Source organism: Morone saxatilis, unplaced genomic scaffold (genome assembly GCF_004916995.1).
Source record: "Morone saxatilis isolate NCDOM2014 unplaced genomic scaffold, NCSU_SB_2.0 Contig15, whole genome shotgun sequence".
In the NCBI taxonomy this organism is placed as follows: Eukaryota; Metazoa; Chordata; class Actinopteri; family Moronidae; genus Morone; species Morone saxatilis.
Window position 1 is genome coordinate 18,016,764 of NW_023339707.1, and position 20,831 is coordinate 18,037,594.

The window sequence follows — 20,831 nt, forward strand, 5'->3', positions numbered from 1 at the left end:
CAAAAAGACCCCCTCCCTCCCCTCCAGTGACAAAATGTATGGTCGAGGTGAATAATGGAAACATATGGAGGGTAATAAAAGCTGCATTATTAGGTCCAAACGCGTATATTTGGAAGGTGAGGCCAGTCAGCGGCTGTCTGCAAATCTGGCAAATTGTGATAAAGGGAGCCCGTCAATAAAGGGAGGGAACATTGGCTGGTTGTCTAACTCTGCCTGTAATCGTCCAAAGCCCGACGTCTTCCACAAATGAGGGGATCATATGCGAAGAATAAACTCGTGGACTATAAGCCCATAATAAAAAAACAAGAAAAATGAAAGAAAAAAAAATATGTTTAAAGATTCAGGGGGAGAAAAAAAAACACCGCGGGGGCTGGGGGGAAATGTTCACATGGGTGGCAAATCAGCGAAGAGTGGATCCAGTCGCGGATTTGATATCTTCTACTTTTTCTTAAGAAACCATCCGGAAAGTGAAAGACAGGAATCAAAGATTTTCTTTTAAGGAGCAGTTCGCCAATTTTCAGTGCAACGGTAAGTGATTAACAGCCTGTGTTTAATGGGCCCACTTGTTTGATTTACTTTAATGTTTAGCACAAGTTTTTTCTTCAGCTCAGCTGTTTTTCTTGCGTGAACAGTGATGTCACGTTGGCTTCTCCCTGTCTGTCCTTTTACTAACCACAGCTGAAGGCTTTGGAGTTTGCCTGCATGCTTGTAATTTTGTTTTCAAAACTGGGCTGTGTGCACATGTAGATGCACTTTTTTTTAAATGTCACAGTGGTGGAGGGAGTGCATACTGACTAGTAGTGTAAACTTCTGGAAATGCTCTGGAAGGGAAATCAGGAGCATTTAGACTCCAGTGTGAATGTTCCCATCACAGGCTGAGAGGGCACCAGATGGCAAACCAATGAGGGGTGAACTAACCTACTAAATGATACCACATGAAATGCAGCATTTAAAATCCCATCTGGGTTGCCGTCCCTGCAGACATGGAGTGTGAAACATGACACATATTTATACACCTGCTGATGGGGCACACAGGCATGTCCAAAAGGCTGGTGACATGTACGCTCAGCCAGCTGACCTCCTAACCCCGCAGCTTTGGTTTGATTCAGCTCACCGTCCTTTTCACCAGTCTCTTAGTTTCAGTCGGAAGCTTGCATTTGGTTCCTTGTGAATGCTGTACGTGCTCCATTAGGCTGGGATTACTTGTCCTTTCTTGTAATGGCTTTTAGAGTATGTGACTGAGATTGAGGCTTGGGTTGCCCCCTCTTTACTGGCCCATTGGCTGTAAAATCATTGTAATGTTGGGGAGGTATTTCTAGAGGGATGCAGCCAAGGTGCACACTGAAGATTCCCTATTGGTTTTGTGTTTTAGGTTTTTTATGGACAATAAGTAAGGTATTGTATTAAAATGCAACTATATTCACATCAGAACCAGCATCAAATGACATATTTCTTCAAATAATGTATTATTACCAAAATATGTTGAGAAATTTAATTAGAAAAGACAGTGACATAATGATGAAATTGAATACCCCATTCTTTGGATCTATTAATAAGAATAAAAACAAACATTATTAAATAGAGATTGATAAAATATTAAAGAAATGTTTTTGAATTGGGTTTTTAAATACAACCTGAAGTAAACATTCAAAAACACATGAGTATGTAACAAAATCAAGTCCACTGTATGAGCCTGCCCTCCATTTTCTCCCTTGATATCTATACTTTTTATGAAATGATTGTTTTAACTGCTGGGACATCTCTGTTCAATTCTCTGAGCATTTCTCAGTTTTCAGAACGCATTTTCATGGACTCATACTTCTCAAAACCAGTCTGCAATTTGAGGCCACAAAATGAACTGATTAGCATGATGATTAGTCATTAGTATGCTAATCATAAGCAATTCACATATTTTATTCATATTGTTGCAGACTTGTTTTTCTCCTTCTGCTGAAATTGTGTACACATTCCATTTTATTTTTGTTGTAAACACACAAGTCAGTCTGGTGACTGCTGACAATCTACAGTGAGAATTTATTTTATTTTATTTTTTTACATATAATGCATTACATGTCACCATTTGTACACACAGTAATGCTGATCATAAAGAACATAATTTAATGATATGCTATATATATATGAAAATATTGCTTCAGTTTCCTTTTCTGGATAAATCTGGATGCTGAAAAGGTGCTACATTGAAGCAAAATCTGCAAAATGCAATAAAAAAATCAGCACTAAAAAACAAAACCCCTTGTTTTGACAGTAAGGCAGCCTTCAACAGGGTTTTTAAAATATGTCTCATTAGGTAATCTAACAAATAGTTATACTGTCAGAAGCCGGTGTGTGCAGCCTCTTTTTTGTAGCTGTCTGCTCTTTGTTTTCATCAGCCTCTAACCGTGATTGCTGCTGTACATTTTTCTGGACAAGAAAGAGTGTAAAGTACAATACCTCTGTGTGTGTACCACTTATGTCTTGATGATAGAGGGACTGGCATACATGTATTTCGCTAGGGAAGTAAGACATAACTAAATAACAGCTCACTCAATATCTCTATATAAAGCATAAATACAATTTGGTCTGCCCTCCCAGGGATGATTGATGAAATTTACCTCACACCTGCACATGCTGCACAGAGACACCGGAGATATTCCCTGCATGTATGCAGCTACACTACACTACATTGTGCTCTGCATTGTGTACAGCCTCCAAAGACACTGAAATCACTTCAAGGCTAGATGCCCTTATTTATCTGTGCTTCTTTAGTATAGCATTTGTTTAGCATGACCTAAATTGCTGTGAAGTGAGTGCCTCAGCAGCTCTGTCTCGCCTCTCTCTTTCTCCCTCCTTACGTCTCTCTCTCTGTTTCTTTGTATGCCTCCTTTTCTGTTTCACTCTCTCTCTCTCACACACACGCGTGCACACACACACACACAATTTACAAACAGGCAAAATAAGCTGATAGGACAGTTTTTTTTAATAACAAACAGCTTTTGCCAGATATTATTTACATGCGTAGTGAAGTATTGTGGGATGCAGGAATCGGTGAGGTGGGCTGGCCAATGATATTTCAGGAATAGTGAGTGAATCATCTACCAAATTTGTGGAGCATGCTCTGTTTCTCTCTTTGTTTTTGTTTTTTTCTTTTCTGATTTTTACCTTCCTGAAGGGATCAACTATGCAAAGAAGTTAAATCCCGCAGCTGCAGAAGACTAGCTTTTTCCCTCTGTTGGGATTCTGATGTAGCATTTGCCACTCATTCAAAAGAATGAGCCGTTTCCACAAATCCGTAGAATCAGACAGCCATGATTTTAGAGACATTCAGCCTAGTTGCAGGTTTAACATGTTTGGCATCAACATGTCAGCGTGCACCAAGCAGGATGGGGACAGGTACTTGTGTTGATCTGTTGACAGCCCTGTGTGACAGCGAGCACACGGTGTGGATTTAGTAAACATATGACCTCCATGATAACCAGTATGGGGGCACTAAATCGCTTCAAATTTTGTACATGTGTTGCTAGGCAACAGCATAATCGGTCTCCGTCTCTCCCTCCTTATATGGCTCTCTACTGGGATTGCTGTGCTGCTATCATTGAAAATGGTTAATTAACTTCTACAAAAAGTCCATTAATGGTGCAGATTATGCTTCTGAGGGTTAAAAAGCACATCTAGGCTATGGAGAAATATACACCAACATACAAATGCATGTCAAAGATTAAAAGGGCCTTTGAAATGAATTATCCTAGAACCTTGCATCTTTTTGTATTCTAACTTAAATTACTGTTATAAACAATATTATCAATATAAAAAGGTTATGTGCCAAATTGGACATACTGGGTCCATCGCTGACAAACTCATTTACAGAGATAATCTGTTATTATTGATTCTCAAAATGAGCAAACAATTGAATACCAAGGGCTGATACAATAATAAATGCAGCACTGTTCGATAAATGTGTTGAAACACAGCATTGTCACGCACAAATAGTCTAGATTTATAATGTTTGTATATGTGTAAACACAATACACACAACTATAGCACCTCTTTTTACACTGATATTATGCAGATATTAAGTTGAAATATGACTGATACTGACCTTTGATTTAATATCACCTGTAAAAATGAGTAACGTTTTTGAAATAAATACAATATATGCACAGACTTTGGAGAAGATAGGGTACCACACACAAAAACAAAATTAAATCAATTACAGGTAACATCACCTACATAATATGCCTTGTAACATATTTTCATTTGGTCAAATGAACTGTTCATACAACATAACATCAGTACACCACAATGCACCACAGAACAGAGATATTTACGTTTTGTACCGTGAGCTGAATCTTCAAATAAACAAAATGACAGGAAGGAAATTACTGTTATGAAAATAGGTACTGGTGTATCTTGAATAACATGAATCTTTACTATAAATTAATGGTAAATTAGATAAATATGTATCATGTAAGACTTGTTTAGATTCTCTCTTCTTAACAGCCAAATACATACAGAATATAGATTATTACTATTTATGATTATTAGTGGTTTTTATTTAATTTATTTTTTTTATTCTGTATCAATGTGTATTGAATATATATTATATAGAACATGCAGTATACATCTACCTGACACCTTCCAAATCATGCATTCTGATGTTAGTATGTGTTTGGTTGTACTTATCAAACAAGTCCAATGGTGTAGAAAAGTGGGTGATAATTTTCTAGTGTTTGATAAATTGCACATCACTTCATTCATGTTGGAAAACGCAAATAAAATCCATTTTCACTGTGTTCAGCATCAGCATTGGCCATGAACCTGAGAACTGGCACTGCAAGCCATTTTGTCTGATACTATATTCTTTTTATATTTCCTTATCTAGAATAAATTACATTTTTTCCCAAATTGTGTTTGAAAAAAAAACTGCTGAAGTGCTTTCAGTGATGACTCTAGATAAGTGTGGATTTAAAGGTTGTTCTTAGATGTGGATGGTTACTGTGATGGGTATTTCAAAAGGAATAATAGATAACAATATAAAAAAGGATTTTAAAAGCTATTTGGTCTTCACTTTGAATTATACATCTGCCTGCTTGAGTTTATATAGATATTTAAGACGAATAATTTTGAATCTCCACCTCAGTGCAAGACCAAGTAAATCTCAGCGTATCAAAGGTACAGAATCCAATAATAAGTAGAATTATATAAAAAATTTAATTGTCTCTGGCTTCTTCTTGTTACACTGCTCATCATGCAATTAAAAGTTACATCTCAGCTCACATAATTCTTTGCCTGGTAAGACTGCCTAGTCCTCAATACAGCCATGGTTACAGAGTAATAGATGGAAAATAAAAATAAAAGGATTAAAGCATTTTGATTACAAATGAATAAGCCACAACAATCAGATTGCTGATAATTTTGGGAGAGGTTGATTAATGATCCTATTACTGACTATTTGAAGGGGAAAATGTACTCTGTCTGAGATTACACACAAAACTAGCTTGACATAATATTAAGCTATAGTGATAGGGATTACATTCTTAAATTTACTGTCTATGATCTAGCAAAATTGTTATGTTCATGCTTATTCTGGAGATTTAAAGGGAAACTAATCCATACAGTGTAATCTGGAAGTGTTTACTGAGAAAGCTGCATTGCGGTGGAGATTGAAAGTTAGACTACAGAAAAGTGGTGTATAATGCAACACACACTTTCATGGCATAAATTTCAGAATATCTGGCTTGGTTAAAATTCAGTAGCAACAAGTGTAACAATTCGGAATGTTTTTGGTTTAGATGTGGCAACAGGGTTTGCACTAGGGTCTTGTGTTACTGTGAACAAGTGACTCAACCGATATTGTACACCTGGGAAACCACTGCAGAAAAGAAGACAGCCGTTTCAGTGCATATAAAACATGTCTGTGCCAGGGAAAGCGTGGGGAGTGAAGGGATACGAAGGGTCCACCATCAGTATCACCAAATAGGAGGGAGCCACGACATGGAGCTCTTTAAATGCAAGCTTTGACAGAAGCCTGCAATCCTTTCTCACCACACTGACCCAGCTAATCCCCTCCATTCAACCACATCACTATGGAAACTGACTGGATGTCTCACCCTTGCTGCCTAACTTGTGCCATCCAGCCATGTCTGCCACTGACATGAAGGTTGTGCAGTTAAATGCTGGCTGATCACCGTTCCACTACACGTCACGTCTACATGCTGTGACATTATTGGCTATTATTGGCTGCCATATTGATGCAGGGCCATTAGGTTAATGTGCTTTAAGATCTGTGAGACGGCTCCAGAAGAGACAATCACTGTAGTGTAAGCTCAAAGCTTTGCAAGCACTTTGCCTTTTTAAAAGAAAAACTTGGCTGTATGGTGGGGTGTTTGGGGTGGATGGAGCAAATTTTCATATTCCTGCGCCCGCTACCTATTTCATTTCTTTGCCTTTCCTCTGGCAAAATTGCAGGAGAATATTTGTCATGGTTTTAAAAGGTTTATCAGCTTCAAAGCTGAGGGAGCTGGTCGTCCAACCCATCAGTGAGACCACGCAATCCTTCCAGCACTGAGAAGAATGGGTTAGAGCATGTGGACAAAATTCCCCAGCTAAGCTCCCAATGCAGAGCTTTTACATAAAGCTTCGAGAAGCAAATTTGCATTTGCCATTGACGTCAGCTTTAATCCATCCCAAACCACTTCTTCAACCCCCTCAACATCTTGGAGAAGAGCTGCAGTAATTGCTAATTACATGAAAAAGATGGTTATAATCACTAGCTCAATCAGCCTGGTCAGCGCTAACACTGATAGCCTGAGATAAGCTGGGATCAGCGGGAGAATAGAGCCCACAGGTAAACACAACCTAAACATAAGCAAGTGAAAATGAAGCCTGCGCTACATGCATCTTGAGATGTTTAAGGCTTCTGAAATAAACCAGAAAAGCAAATTCATCACACCCACATTTATTTTGCTTGTTGCTGTCATCTTGCATCTTTTCATAAAAATGCCAAAAGCATGCCTGGGACCTGAATTACCTGCCTGGGTGAGTTTTTGTCCGAAAGCTGACACATTACATGTTGAGCTGTGCCACCGTGTGTTTAATTAGGTATTAGGCTTAAATGGTCTAAGTTATTCCAGATACCTACCCACTGCATTATTATTTCTTTATTTTTTGATCAAACAATCTATCGCCTTTCAATGTCAAAAACAGTTATTTCTATTACAAGTTAGTACAAGTTACTACAGCCCAAAGTGAAGCCTTCAAATTGCTTTTTTTGGTGGGTCAGGGATTCAACTGACACTGATGTGAAAAAAGCAGAAAATCCTTGTACTTGCAAATCCAATGCATTTGGGTTTCAGTTTCAACCACTGTACCTGTGATAATTTCATCTAATTTTAGATAAAACAGTAGGTTTAGATGTAAATGAAAAATGTGTATATACTTTCAATTGGCATTACCTGATAGATGTTCCCAAACATAATTCTTTTTCTTGTCTATTAAATTAAAGAATATAGGATTAGATGGTTGAAAAATATTTTTATTATCATAAAAAAACTGTCTTCAAATTGTGAACTATGATATGAATAAAAAAAATATGGCCTTGATAAATGATTCATAAATCATTTGTTCTTACAAATTCATCTAACTCTATTTTAACATTTATGAGGGTGGTTTTGGACCAACTCATATGCTGTTGAGACATGCTGTGTTGATTTTGTCTCAGTAGAGAAAATAACATCTGGTCTGGCGTGTTTGGCCAACTAAAACATTTTTCAAATCACAGGTTTTGGGCAAATTCATCTTTAAATTTTTTACATGTGCAAGAAAACATATGCAAAGAAAAGCTTTCCCTTGAACAGAAACACCCAAAGAAATGTGCATTCTTATTTTATTCATTCAGCTTTGAAGTGTTAGGAAGGATGAGGTTCCACACACATTTATAAAACAATTTTTTATAATGTCTACAGTGTAAAGAAATAAATATTAAGCTTAAAAAATATATACTTTTTTAGGAGAATTCCAAAGACATCCCTTAAGGCGTAAAGGATATACACAAAACTATTCACACAGAGGAGAAAAGCAACAAACACAAAGAGGGAGAGAGAGAGATACAAGAGGGGAGGCTGAATCTCCTGGAGGATGAAGATTCAGATCCAAAACTGATGTAGCAGTGGAAATTAATTTCATGACTGCATTTAATTTGGCCAAGAGGTGAAATATAGACATATAGGCAGAGGGCCAAGAACAGGGCCCTGGAGTACTCCATATGTCACATTAGAAATTTAAATAGTAATAGTACAACTATGGAAAACAAACCATGTTCTTTCAAATAAGTAAGACTATAACCATGCAAGAGCCTGGCCAAATCGATTTTTGGTGTAGGAGTATATAGTGAGGTAATCCAACACCCCTGCTTTTCAGTTCCTTGACTTTCCAACAAGAAATGTCACTTACACTACATGAGGCTCTGCCTCAAAGGCTGCCTGCCCCTTTGGGTCCATGGGCCTTGTGCCCTGTAATCCATCTATGATCACAAGGCTGCTAGAACTACATTACAACAAATGTAGCACTTTGTGACCTCATTACACAGGTAATGTTTAAATAAAATGTCATATTTCTTCCAAATTTGTGTATAGTGGGTTGTTGTTTTTTGAATCAATGAGGGCCTTGGATGAACTTTTGCAGTGAATAAGTGGCTACAACTTCATGTATAATTATTAAAGGTTCAGTGTTTAGTATAAAAATGACAGAAGAGTACCTGCTCTTCCTGTAGATAAAATTGGCTCATTCTAAGGTAATGACAACACAACAATTCTTATTTTCAGGAGATACATCAATAAAAACATACCTATGAATATTATTGCCTGCATAATGAATTGTTGTGTACAAAAAAGACTAACGCACATTGTGTGTGTTCTTTTAGTTATAGGGTGCATGATTGTACCTCTGGTGTAATGCCTGTCTCTCACCAAAGATGCTGGCTGCTTAATTGTCAGTTTAATATAATAGGATGCTTTAAGCTTTGATTAAAAATCCCAAACTAGTTAGAGTTATCATCCCTCAGCCTCTACACCTACCACTGCTAGTTCTATCTAACTTATTTCCTTCATGACCTGCCATGTCTCCCCATGGCACAGTAAACTGTACAAAGTAAACCACATTTTATTCAGAGAGCATCAGATTTTCTAGGGGCATAGACCAGTGGTGTACTGGAAAATGTATTTAAAGTTGCCCAATTAATCAGTGTGATGAGTGTTTTAGCACATAGACAGATATTCCATTAGGGTTTTTTCCACTGGGGGCATTATGGAGTCCCAGAGTTTTTGGACATTTTTCAGGATCTATTTTCTCTTTGCTTAAAAACACCCACTAGTTATAGCTAGTTATAGTTTGTCTTTCCAACAGTTTACTTTATATTGGACTGTTCTTAATCTATTTTTGAACATCCTTTGGGTTCTGTGCTTCTTTACATGTAAATAGCAACATGTTTGGTTTTGCAGGATTGTTATTTCTTTTTTCATCACCTTGTGCCTAACATCTTTGTAGTCTCCATTACAGCAGAAACGTTTTGGAGCTTTTGCACATAAGTACAAATGCATTATTACCAATGGAGAAAAATAAGTATACAAGATGAATGCATGACCCCAAAGCCATTTTAGGACAGAGACACACATTGACAGTTGATTTGAAGTACATTTTCTTTTGTGTATGTAACTAGTGACTAAGCTAAATGATGCAATTTAACCTTTTGCACTCCGTCGGGATAAAGAACATAGATCACAGTTTGTTTTATGAGAGAAGCTGTGGAGATGTGTTAATATGCTGCTGTCACTGTCAGACATGACATGCATGAAGACAAACCCAGAGGTTGTGAGTATGTGCTACTTACCTGATGGTGGGTGTGTTGCTAATCATATATCCACCACTAGAGATGGCAGATGAGCTTGTGTAACAAATCCAATGTGTGTATATGTGTATGTATATATGAATGTATGTATAGATGCTTGCTGTGTTGTGTTGCTGTGTCATTGCAGTGTATGAGCAAAGTGATGCAACACCTCCAATGTATCCATCTCCTAAAATGGGACAGATGCATGAGCAAGAGATGAAGTCACTTAATTTAGTTGTTGGCAATGGCATCAGGAAACATTGACCTTTCGTTGGTTCCTTGAGGCCACAAAATGAGTCACATGACAGCCGGATATTTACAGTGCCTCCTGTCACTGGCCTTGTCAAATCACAGCACACTTCACTGACGCCTAGTAGGCCCTAGGCTGGACTTCAGCCACACAGACAGATGCAAAGGTGTTTTTTTCCTCCTCTTTTAGCCTTAGTACTGCAACCCTGAATAACACAGAACACGAGGGCATTAAGGGGCGTGCGTGTATGTTTCTGTGTGTTTGTGACTGTTTGTGTGGGTGTGTTTTCACATAAAAGTAGGAGAGAGAGTGAGACAGACAAAGGGAGACACAGACTGTCTGCAGGACCAATGAATTTCAGGCCAATTTATCTTATGAATGAGCCTCTGGAGGGCATTCATCCCCAGACAGTACCATGAATTGTATAACAAATAAAACTGTACTTCTGGACCCACATCGCACAGAGGGCAAAGCCGGAATTGTCCAAAGTTGCAATCAGAGGGTCTTTTTTCTGTAGCTGTTGGACTTTTATTGAGATTAAATAAGCAATGCATGAATTGATAAAGTTAGACAAGTGTTAAGGGTCTGTTGGAGCCATTACTCGTCATTACTTTAAGTCTTTGCATTGAGAAAATGTAGGTCTTCTGTTGTAGCAGATCTCACAATCTGACATGCCTCTACTTGCTACCAACTAGTTGGCAGGTTTGCATGTTGGTAGCCCCAAATGGCAGAATTGTGGAGTGTAAAATCAATAAACAGGGTAGCTTTGTTTTGATTTCCTTTTCTGGCAAAGGTGACGGAATAGTCAAAACCAAAATAGAACTGATAATTTGATTGGGATGGAATACTTTTCTCTTTTGCCTCACATTTCATGGTGCAGGCTGATTACATTGGTGTATTGCGACATAGAATCTTGCCTGGTGCAGCTTTAATGCTGACAGTCTGTTCAAGGCTGAGGCAGTATCCCAGTTACAGAGCCATTTCAAAACATTTTCTCTTGGACGCAACACACAGAGTACAGATGAGCTCTGGCCAATAGCAAATACCAGGACAGAAATACAGCACCTAGCTTATGAGAACAAGAGTCTACTGTCATATTAGCCGCTCTGTGAGGTACAATGATGCTTTGAGTGAAAAGCTAATGCGGGGATGCATTTCACTCAAAACTACAAATGTCATCCTCCTGGTGGTGCAAGAGGAGATACCCGATAGAAATATCAAATGGATGTCTGAAAAAGTTTGTATTTTTGACAAAGCTTCAGAAGAAGATGATTGCAGGTTGTATCAGTACTTCTCTTACCTCTATCCTGAAGGCAGAATGTATATCCCTTGCCCAACACACAAGTCTCTCTGAGTGGATTTACAAAGGTCAACACAGAGCTCATTGTTGTATAAAAAAAGCAGTGCAGGAAAGACAATATCAGGATAAGATAAAAAATAAAAACTGTTTAGGTAATGAATTTGTAAAGGGTCCTCTGCCATGCATTCTTGAACAGGGGCTGCCATATGCAAATGTACCATTCAGTGATGATTTTCATTTATTTGAGTATTTTCAAGTTTTGATAAGGATAATTTCGCCTTATGAAGGTCTAATACTAAAACAATTGCAAATAAATGTTATATTGCAAGTTAGACACTATCTTTGTAATGAGTAAGAGTATGATCACAGTTTTATTACACATTTTATATGTAATGTATTTAATGGTAACTGACCATTTACAATATTAATGTTGCTATTTATGCATTTTTTTTTTTACTATTTAATGAAACAACATTCTCCAGAATCTCGGTGCAGAAATGTGGCACAACAACTTTGATTTTGCTCAGAAAGCCAACAAGCAAAAGTGGGATGATAACAGTTGGGAGAGTAAAAATTGTGACCTGTTTCCTCTCAATAGAGCTAACTTTTTAAATGTAATAGTGCTGAAGTTATAACGCTATTCATTTTACTTAGGAATGTCATTTTTACTTAGAAACATTGTCATTGGCCCTGAGGGCCTGCAGATTCCATTTCAGAGAGCTTCTATTTGAGGGGAAGAGGAGATGGCAGAGACACTGACAAATCCAAAATGGGTGTGTGTGCACGCAGGGAGAATTTTTACTAAGACAGGCAACTCTTGTTATAGACTACATTTATGAGGGCTTAAAAATACATGTCATTGTATTCAGTTAGTGAACATGTTCCATACCTCACAACCAATTTTTCAACGTTATATTTTAGGTGCCACAGGATAGTAGAGTATGCCACATACAAATATCACAGTTGCTGTGTGCACCCTATTTTTCCAACTCTATTCCATCCATAATTTGAAACATATTAATTAAAATTTTGTCTCCACTCTAAACACCTTTTTAACAAGTAGAGTAGTATTTGAATCTAGCAAAAATAATCATTGATTAAGTGCACAGTTCTCTATCTTTATTGATGTCTCTTAAAGACACTGTACAGTGCATGTTTTCCTTGCATTGTATGTTGTTGTATTCTGTCATACTGCATTTGTGGGTATATACATTTTTGTAAGTAACAGCATTGAGAACATTAACTGTGGAGCAGTGATGCTCTGAACTGGCTGTTACTGCTTTGACACACATGTAAATGATCAAAAATCACCAATAACATACATTCTCATCTCATTATACACGCAGAGAAACTCACATGCACAAATGCGTTTTGGTACAGACAATGTGACCTCTGATCTGTGTACTAATATTATTTAATATAAACATTAGATAAATAGTTAGCAGTGACTAGCACACTATTCATTACTGAGCCAAAATAGAAAAACTTTAAAGGGATTGTTCTTAATTCACTTGATGGCTACTATTTTTTCAACATTGCCACTGAAAAGCTTGTTCGATGGTGAATCTCAAGACAGACTCTTGACTGATATTTTTGCTGCCATATAGAAGAAACACATTTTCTCTCTTGCTTGAAGGGAACTTCATCTGCCATACATCTGAAAGGAAATCTTTTCTGGGTGTCTCATACACTATTATAGAGGTTGGAGGAGAGGGGGGGGGGTTGGGTTCGGGTAGAAAGGGGGGTAGGCGACTTGGTAGTCCAGTGGACTGGAAAACGCTGCCCCCTGGCAGAGAGTTAGTGCGTGGCTCTATCGGCAGTGGAGCTAATGTGACCACTGCCTCATTAGAGCTCTGAAGTAAGGAACACTGCGTAACACCAAGAGCCTCAGCGCAAAGAGTTTCAGAAAGGAACCACTGAATGCAGTGAAGCAAACTGAAGACTACCCTCTCCCTCATCTCGAAAGACAAATCTCTCAATTTGGGTTAGACATTGTCACTGATCAGAGATTGGGCTTCTCTAATAAAGCACTCACTGGACAGGGAGAGATGCTTTCGTGTTGAAAGACACTGTGTTTCATTCAGTCACATGCAGAGCATTCACAGCCTGCCACAACAGGAGCTGCTGACAGGTTGGTCATCAATGAAAGGAGGCAGAGAGAAAGAAATTGATAGAGTGAGGAAGGGAGGAAAGAATAGAGAGAAAGAAAGAGAGGCTGACAGGCTCGGCTCCCCTCCTCCCCTCAGCAATCAAGGAGGTGAGGACACAGAGGGGAGGAGGAGGAGAGAGCGTAGGACCTATGCTTCAAGCTCAGCTGCACGTCAACCCAATCATTGTATCACACGAGTATTTAAATTGACATGATGTATGCTGTGTATAGTAGTAGATCTTCACAAACCTAATCCAGCTGATTCAGTACTGCCAGCATGAGATGTTATGCCTCGGGCATTTTGACATATTGCACACTTGGAATCTATAATGTTTTCTGCAGGAAAAGATTTTGGTTGATGATAGAAATTCAGCTTTTCAAATAGCGAGTCAGTCAGATAGCTATTATTATGTAAAGTAGGATTCACAAGCACAATGTGCATGCTTGTGCAACTTCAAAACATTTCCCATAACCTGGGAAGATGCAAGTATAAAAGAAGTGAAGGCAATGTATTCCAGTATTCAGCCTTAACATTAAATGTAATCATTTGCACTTGTGGATTTAGTTAAATTGCATGAATGGTTCTGGAGCGCATATAACCATTGTTAACCCTAATTATGACCCCCATATCTGTATGCAATTTTGACGTGCGCATGTATGCGTAGAAGAGGCAAAGAATAGAAAATAATACAGTCACTCTGAGGACAAAATGTGGTGGCAGGGAGGCAGAGAGGGAGGTGGAGGGGGAAATAGCCCCGCTCATCTCCTCTCATTTTCTGCCCGCTTCTACCCAGCAGAGTTTCTATGGCAACCCCTCAAAAAGCGGTGTGCGGTGAATTGTGGATTTGAGATGCGCTGTCTGATTGCGCTGTGTGAAGGAGATGGCTGGCTCTTTCGTCAGCCTTCCTCTGTAAGAGGAAATTGGTGGAGAGCTCCAATGAAACAGCACTCCATATGCTTTCTTTGATGTGTGTGCCAGTCTTTGGTTTTACAGCATGTGTGTGGGGGTGTGTGCATGTGTGTACACGCTCAAGAAAGCTTTACATTAGAATCTAGTGCCCCCTGCAGAACTGCTCGTCACTCTTGGCACCCACCAGACTGCACTCAGCTCTCCAAATGAATCTGTCTGGCTGACCATGTAGACTCATCAGTATGCTTTGGTTTCAGCTGATGGAGTCGGTGCCACTGATGACGATTCATTTCTATTCTGAATTCCAACAGCAATGAACAATGCAGCGCTGTGTGTTTTGATTATGAAATTCTGACGAATGAGTGAGGAAACACACAAGCCTCATGACCCCCCTCTCATCCCCTCCCCAGCTCACCTATTTCTTTTCTATTTCCATGGAGAAATGGAGTCATCAGTCACCTTTGCATGTGGCTGATGTGCACTAAGTGTAAGAGTAGGACATGTATGTTGTTCAGTGTGAGCCCCCTCTCTCTCTCTCTGAGTGGCTGTATGATGCTTGTAAGCTGTGCCAGTCCCCATTAGCATCCCATTATAAACCAGCATGATCACTCGTCACTTAGAATGCCTGCCACAGCATGCTCCGTGTGTGTGTGCATGTATGTGTGTGTGGGAGCTTTTGTGAGAGCACGTGTGTGAATGTGTGTGTGAATCACACAGTCAAGTGATTGAGATGGCCTTGTTTCAAAAGAACATGAAAAAAAAAATGCTGCAAAGTCTTGCACTGTGTACAATTCAATTTAAATGTGTCTGCAAGTGTTTGGTTTGTTTGACCCAGATTTCTCACCTACCCCACTGTTGATAAATTGGATATCCGGTGGCAGCCTTGCGCAACAATTTAATTTAATCGATATATAGTGAACAGCACCCTCTGCTGATTAAATCTGTGTTGCACATGAAGAATTTAAATCTTCATGAATCATGTAGAGTGGGAATTGCCTTAGCTATGTTTTTCATAGGCTAAAACTAATGGGTATGATTTCAAGATCATTGTGCATGTGATGCAGATAAATTCAGGTATACTAAATGGATAATCCACAGAACACACTGTCAACAGTTTTAAAAGGGATTACTGCTTCAGTAGAAAAAAGGTCCAGTGGAAATTGTTCATATTGATGGCTGTGGATTATCCAGTCAGGGACACTCAGTCAAGAATCCATTGTATTGGGATGGAGGTAGAAACCTCAAAACCTCTGGAAGTAAGTGGGAGAATATGATTTTTCATCATTTGGATAAATGGGACTTTTAATTTTATTATTTTTTTTCTCTTCCCCTACAGATAACAACATGAGAACGCCCTGTACGTTGACACACAAATCCCCATTTCTCATATTTATATAGTGTTAGATTCATTTATCTCATTCCATTTAAAATTCTTATTTGATCTTTATATGACTAGTGCTGTTATTACCTGTTTTTCTCATCCAACACATTTCATTGTACCATAGACCCTGTGTTAACCTACAAATGACTAGTAAAACTGAACTCTGAACTGAACTGTCAACTGTGGAACAGATGATTTGCCCGCATCATTTTTCAAGGCAGACATTTTAACAGGTCATAGCAGTAAAAGCACAGGTGTAACTAATAACATTAACAATGGCTGCATTCCATTTAGGTGGTCCAGGTCCAGGGCCCCACTGTTGTGCACTAGCATAGCTTACTGGAAGCCAATATGTCTGCCATGAAAAAAGCACATACCTGTCTGTATGATCAGGTCTTTGAACCACAGTAATACCCCACCCACACCTGACTCCACAGAGCTCTCCTCCCTTCATGGTCTGCTGGCTGTAGTCTGCGTCTGCATCCTGGCCTCCACTCTCTTACCTCCTGTACCACCCCGGCCCTACAAACACACATACACTCAACCTCCTGAGCCATCTGCGTCTCTGGTCCAGGTCTAGAGGAATGTTGAGTGTCTCTATAGCCCCCTCCCTGGAGATTAGGCTTCACCATCCATACCCCCCCTCACTTCATTCCATTCCAAAGTATGCCCCCTAAGAGCTGCTGCATTTTTATCTGAGCCTGGTGATTGTGACAGATTGGCAAATGACACACATACACAAACACACATTCGTGGACACATGCTGAGGCACAAACAGAGGGGAGGCTGGTCCGCCTGGGGAGGGATCAGACAGCGCCGGGGTCCAGCTATAAAACTGTCCCGTGATGAGGCCAGTGTGCTGCCCTGAGCTGGACAGTACCTCCCTCCTCTGTGTCAGGACGCCGTCAGGACAGGCAGCAGACGAGCCTCCAACATGAACGACATCTACAAGGCAGCGGTACGTCCTCCCACATCCCATACAGCTGAAAGAGTGCAGTTGGCTTCCTCTGATGAAATTATTTTGTTGGATGCTAACCAAAAATCTGTGTGTGAACTAAATCTGGTATGAGAGTGATGTTGTTTAGGATTACAAACCATAATCCCTAACACTTATTATAGTTTGTGACATATGGTCATTGATTTACAGTGTAAGACTATAATTTTATTCCATCCTATTCAAGTGGCTGTCATAGGGAATATTCTGGAACTTTGTTGTATAAAAAAGTCGCCCATCAGTTTGTTCATCTGACATTACTCGAATGCCTGACAAATCCCTGTTGATGCGGCTTGCACAGTATATTACCTCCATCACCAGCTGATGTCAAAAGAGCCTTGACACCATATACGTCTCTAGATGTTCTCCTACTTCAGCCCTATCAGAGCTGATAGGAGCCACTCAGGAGGTCACTGACAGGACAAGTCCCTGGTCCGCACTCTGCTGCTTCATCCATGACTTCAAATGGTACAGTCCCACTTCACATGGCTAATTTTGGCCAGTTGCTCAGACGCTTCTGCGCCCTCAGTTCTCTGGTGCCAGAGAAGGGCTTCAGGTTTAGATAAACCCCCCACGACTGAATTCCAGCATTATCTGTGAGCCCGAGAGCTGTGTTGCTGTCTGTCCACCTCCACCCGCGGTTGGTCAGCCGGCTGTCCCCGTCCACTCACACCCCAAATGAGCAGTGCAGCTGAGACAGTAAAAACACACAGGAATGTACATTACATGTGTTTGTTTAGATGGATTTTTTCATATATCATCACCAGAGGAGTGTGTGTGTGTGTGTGTGTGAGTGTGTCTGCATGTGTGTGTGTTTAATTTATAGTGGACGACAGACGATAACTCTTACATAAGCAGCTGTCTCCCTCTCTCATTCGTGGTAGCTTTTCCAGGATTACTGTTCCATTGTTGGGCCAGATCCACAGCTATGCTAATTTAAAGCACTGTGTATTGTGTCCTTTATCTGTGGTTCCTGATCCTCCTGTCTGTTTATTTTTAACTCTTCCTCTTACAGGCTCTCACATGTGATATATAGGTTCTGTGTTTTGTCAAGGATGGCCCAGTGTGTGGGACCAAAATATTACCCTTGTTGACCTAAAAGTTATCTAAACAGATAGAAATAATCTATTCCAGAGGCCCGTTTCACACTTTATAATTCAAGACCCATTGAAACCCAGTGAAACACTTCTTGAGCAAATATGGCTTTTTGGAGCACTGGTACTAAATTTACAATGATGTAAAAGTAACATACACAATGACACAGACAGTACTCAGAATGTACACAATATATTAATTTCCAAAATTCAAAGTCAGCTAACCAAAGCATTTATTATTTAAACTTTTCACTTTTTGCAGGTTGAGCAGCTGACAGATGAACAGAAAAATGGTATGTAGACACATATAATCAATCTCTTTAAGCATGCATCAAAAAAATCATACATTTTTCGTTCAAATATGAATTACTTATATTATTATCTGCACATTATGCGGGATGCTGCAAAGGTGTGGCTCGCTTTGTCCAGGTCCATACAGCATTTGTTGGTGTTATAGCACTATGTTCCTCTGGTGTTGCAGAGTTCAAGGCCGCCTTTGACATCTTCGTACAAGATGCAGAGGACGGTTGCATCAGCACCAAGGAGCTGGGGAAGGTGATGAGGATGCTGGGCCAAAACCCCACACCAGAGGAGCTGCAGGAGATGATTGACGAGGTGGATGAAGATGGTAATTCAAAACACTGCTGCACTACAGTACAAGAAATGATATGATTGGTTGATTGTCGCTGACCTTCGTGTTTTGCAGACCAGTGCAGTTCAAACCTTCTGAACTTAATGTCAAATGATGGTCAAGGATCTTATATACAACAAGATGTGTCAGGCTGGATTAAAGGGAAATGCATATCAGATGATACACAAGTCATCTTGAATTTTCCATGAGTTGTAATGATGAAACATAAAACAAAAATAGCATCTTGGATTTGTTGGCTAAAGTATCAATGTATATGTCATGTTGTCAAATAATATAAAATATAATATAAGTAAGGCTACATAGGGGGACATTTAAAGGTCCGATCCATATTGTTTGGCCATATGAATTACAGGTTTATTTGACATTATACAGTAAATAAAGATTTAGACTTTCATGAATCACTTTCATGAATCAGAAACGTTTGTTTAGATTAAGGTATTATCTGGTGTCTATGTATTATAAATCATTTTAGGTTAAATTATGTTCATATTGATACATTATATTAATAGAGTGGACCTTTAAGAAGAACATGTTCGGTGGTTGAATGATATAAAAGTCTATCCAGTGTGGAGTGCAAGGACATGATAAAGTGCATTATATGTGTGCAGGGAGTGGCACAGTGGACTTCGATGAGTTCCTGGTCATGATGGTGAGGTGCATGAAGGATGACAGCAAAGGAAAGTCAGAGGAAGAACTGGCAGAGCTGTTTCGCATGTTTGACAAGTGAGTTTCATATTTAAACCCTGTTGCTTGTTTGTCCCATTGAATTATAAGAATGAATGCCCTGAGAGCTGTTCACTGGCACAATCTTATGATGAAAAGGATATTGTAATGAAGGACTTGACAAAATATCTACAACAATAGGATGCTATCATCTGAAAATCCCAGACTTGTAATCAAATTGCTCTTCATAGTGTGCTTCCTGCAAAGTATGCTCCCCTTGTGCAATTATGTATACTGACAAAATGCCAAGTATCTCCGCAGAGTACAGCATGTAGTTTGCTCCATAATCCTTTTTGACAGCACAGAATATTTCAAACACCCACTCCATGTAAGCCAGACACCTCGTCTGAGCATCAAAGAAAAAACTTGCCATACTTTTTCTCACAGCGATAATTTTCAAATACTTAAGTGAAGGATATGATCCGTGTCACACATAAACACACCACCTCCTCCACTACCATCTGTGAAGCATATAACGTAGGTTTGCTATGTGCATTGATATACTTTACTCCTTTGATTGTGCAGGAACGCAGACGGTTACATTGACCTGGATGAGTTGAAAATGATGCTGGAATCTACAGGAGAGACAATTACTGAAGACGACATTGAGGAGCTCATGAAAGACGGGGACAAGAACAACGACGGCAAAATTGACTATGATGGTGAGGAACACAATTGTTTTAAGATCTATCATTCATCGCCCATTCCTTAAAAATACACGCCAAAAAAGACATTTGCTCGATACAGTTTCATAGCAGTTTGTTTGGTGCTCAGTAGCTGAATGCTACACTATGTCTTCCTTAATTTTACAGAGTTCTTGGAGTTCATGAAAGGAGTGGAGTAACCCTGAACAAGAGAAGATCCAGAGTGTTATTTTTGTATTTCTCTGTGACTCCACGGTCATCTGTGGAAAGTTGGAAGCTGACTTGGACGATAGAAACAATGGAACGACTTTGCAAGATTCAGTCGAATACTGTAGCGGAATGTTTCTGTATTTTTCTACCATCTCTTGCATTGTTGTAAATACAGTTTGTAACTACTTTTAGAGCCCAAGTATACTGAATTTGTGTAAATGTATCTAAATTATTATTATTCTCTATAGAGGCCAAGATAGTATACTAGTTTGGCTGCTTGAAACATCAACATTGTGTTTGTTTCTGATTAAATCTCATGTCTGAAGTGCCACAGCCAGTTTACAAACCTTTTTACTGAGAGGCTGATATTGTTTAGCTGGGCAGAAAATGTATGTGTGCACAAAGCAGAACATATCCATGAGTCATCCATGAGTTTTACACCAGACTCTGGCAGACTATTTTTTTTTTCTTTTAGAGAAAAGTACTGGATCTAGTCTGTATGTTATATATGTTCTGATGTGCACATGGTATACATTTCTGTGCGTTTAAGATACCCTCAGGACTTTCTATTGCCCCCTCATACCCCTGGAACGCCTGCATATTTCTACATGAAAAGTCTGCTTGGAATGTGTGCCCATGTA

The 20,831-nt window shown here is 39.3% G+C and overlaps 1 protein-coding gene across 1 annotated transcript; it reads left to right on the plus strand.

Moving 5' to 3' along the window:
- Positions 1 to 15,845: 15,845 nt before the first annotated feature.
- tnnc1a (troponin C type 1a (slow)) lies at positions 15,846 to 20,831 on the plus strand. The gene is made up of 6 exons (XM_035656808.1): positions 15,846 to 16,831; positions 18,224 to 18,254; positions 18,443 to 18,589; positions 19,222 to 19,336; positions 19,862 to 19,998; positions 20,149 to 20,831. Exons 1-6 carry the CDS (start codon positions 16,808 to 16,810, stop codon positions 20,178 to 20,180), a joined length of 486 nt encoding a protein of 161 aa, XP_035512701.1. The 5' UTR covers positions 15,846 to 16,807; the 3' UTR covers positions 20,181 to 20,831.

What these genes read in the sequence shown, in the direction of transcription:
- tnnc1a (XM_035656808.1), top strand. Translation starts at nt 16,808, where the DNA reads ATGAACGACATCTACAAGGCAGCG. An exon ending in GACAGATGAACAGAAAAATG is followed by an intron (nt 18,255 to 18,442) that starts GTATGTAGACAC and finishes CTGGTGTTGCAG; the next exon opens with AGTTCAAGGCCGCCTTTGAC. An exon ending in CTGTTTCGCATGTTTGACAA is followed by an intron (nt 19,337 to 19,861) that starts GTGAGTTTCATA and finishes TTGATTGTGCAG; the next exon opens with GAACGCAGACGGTTACATTG.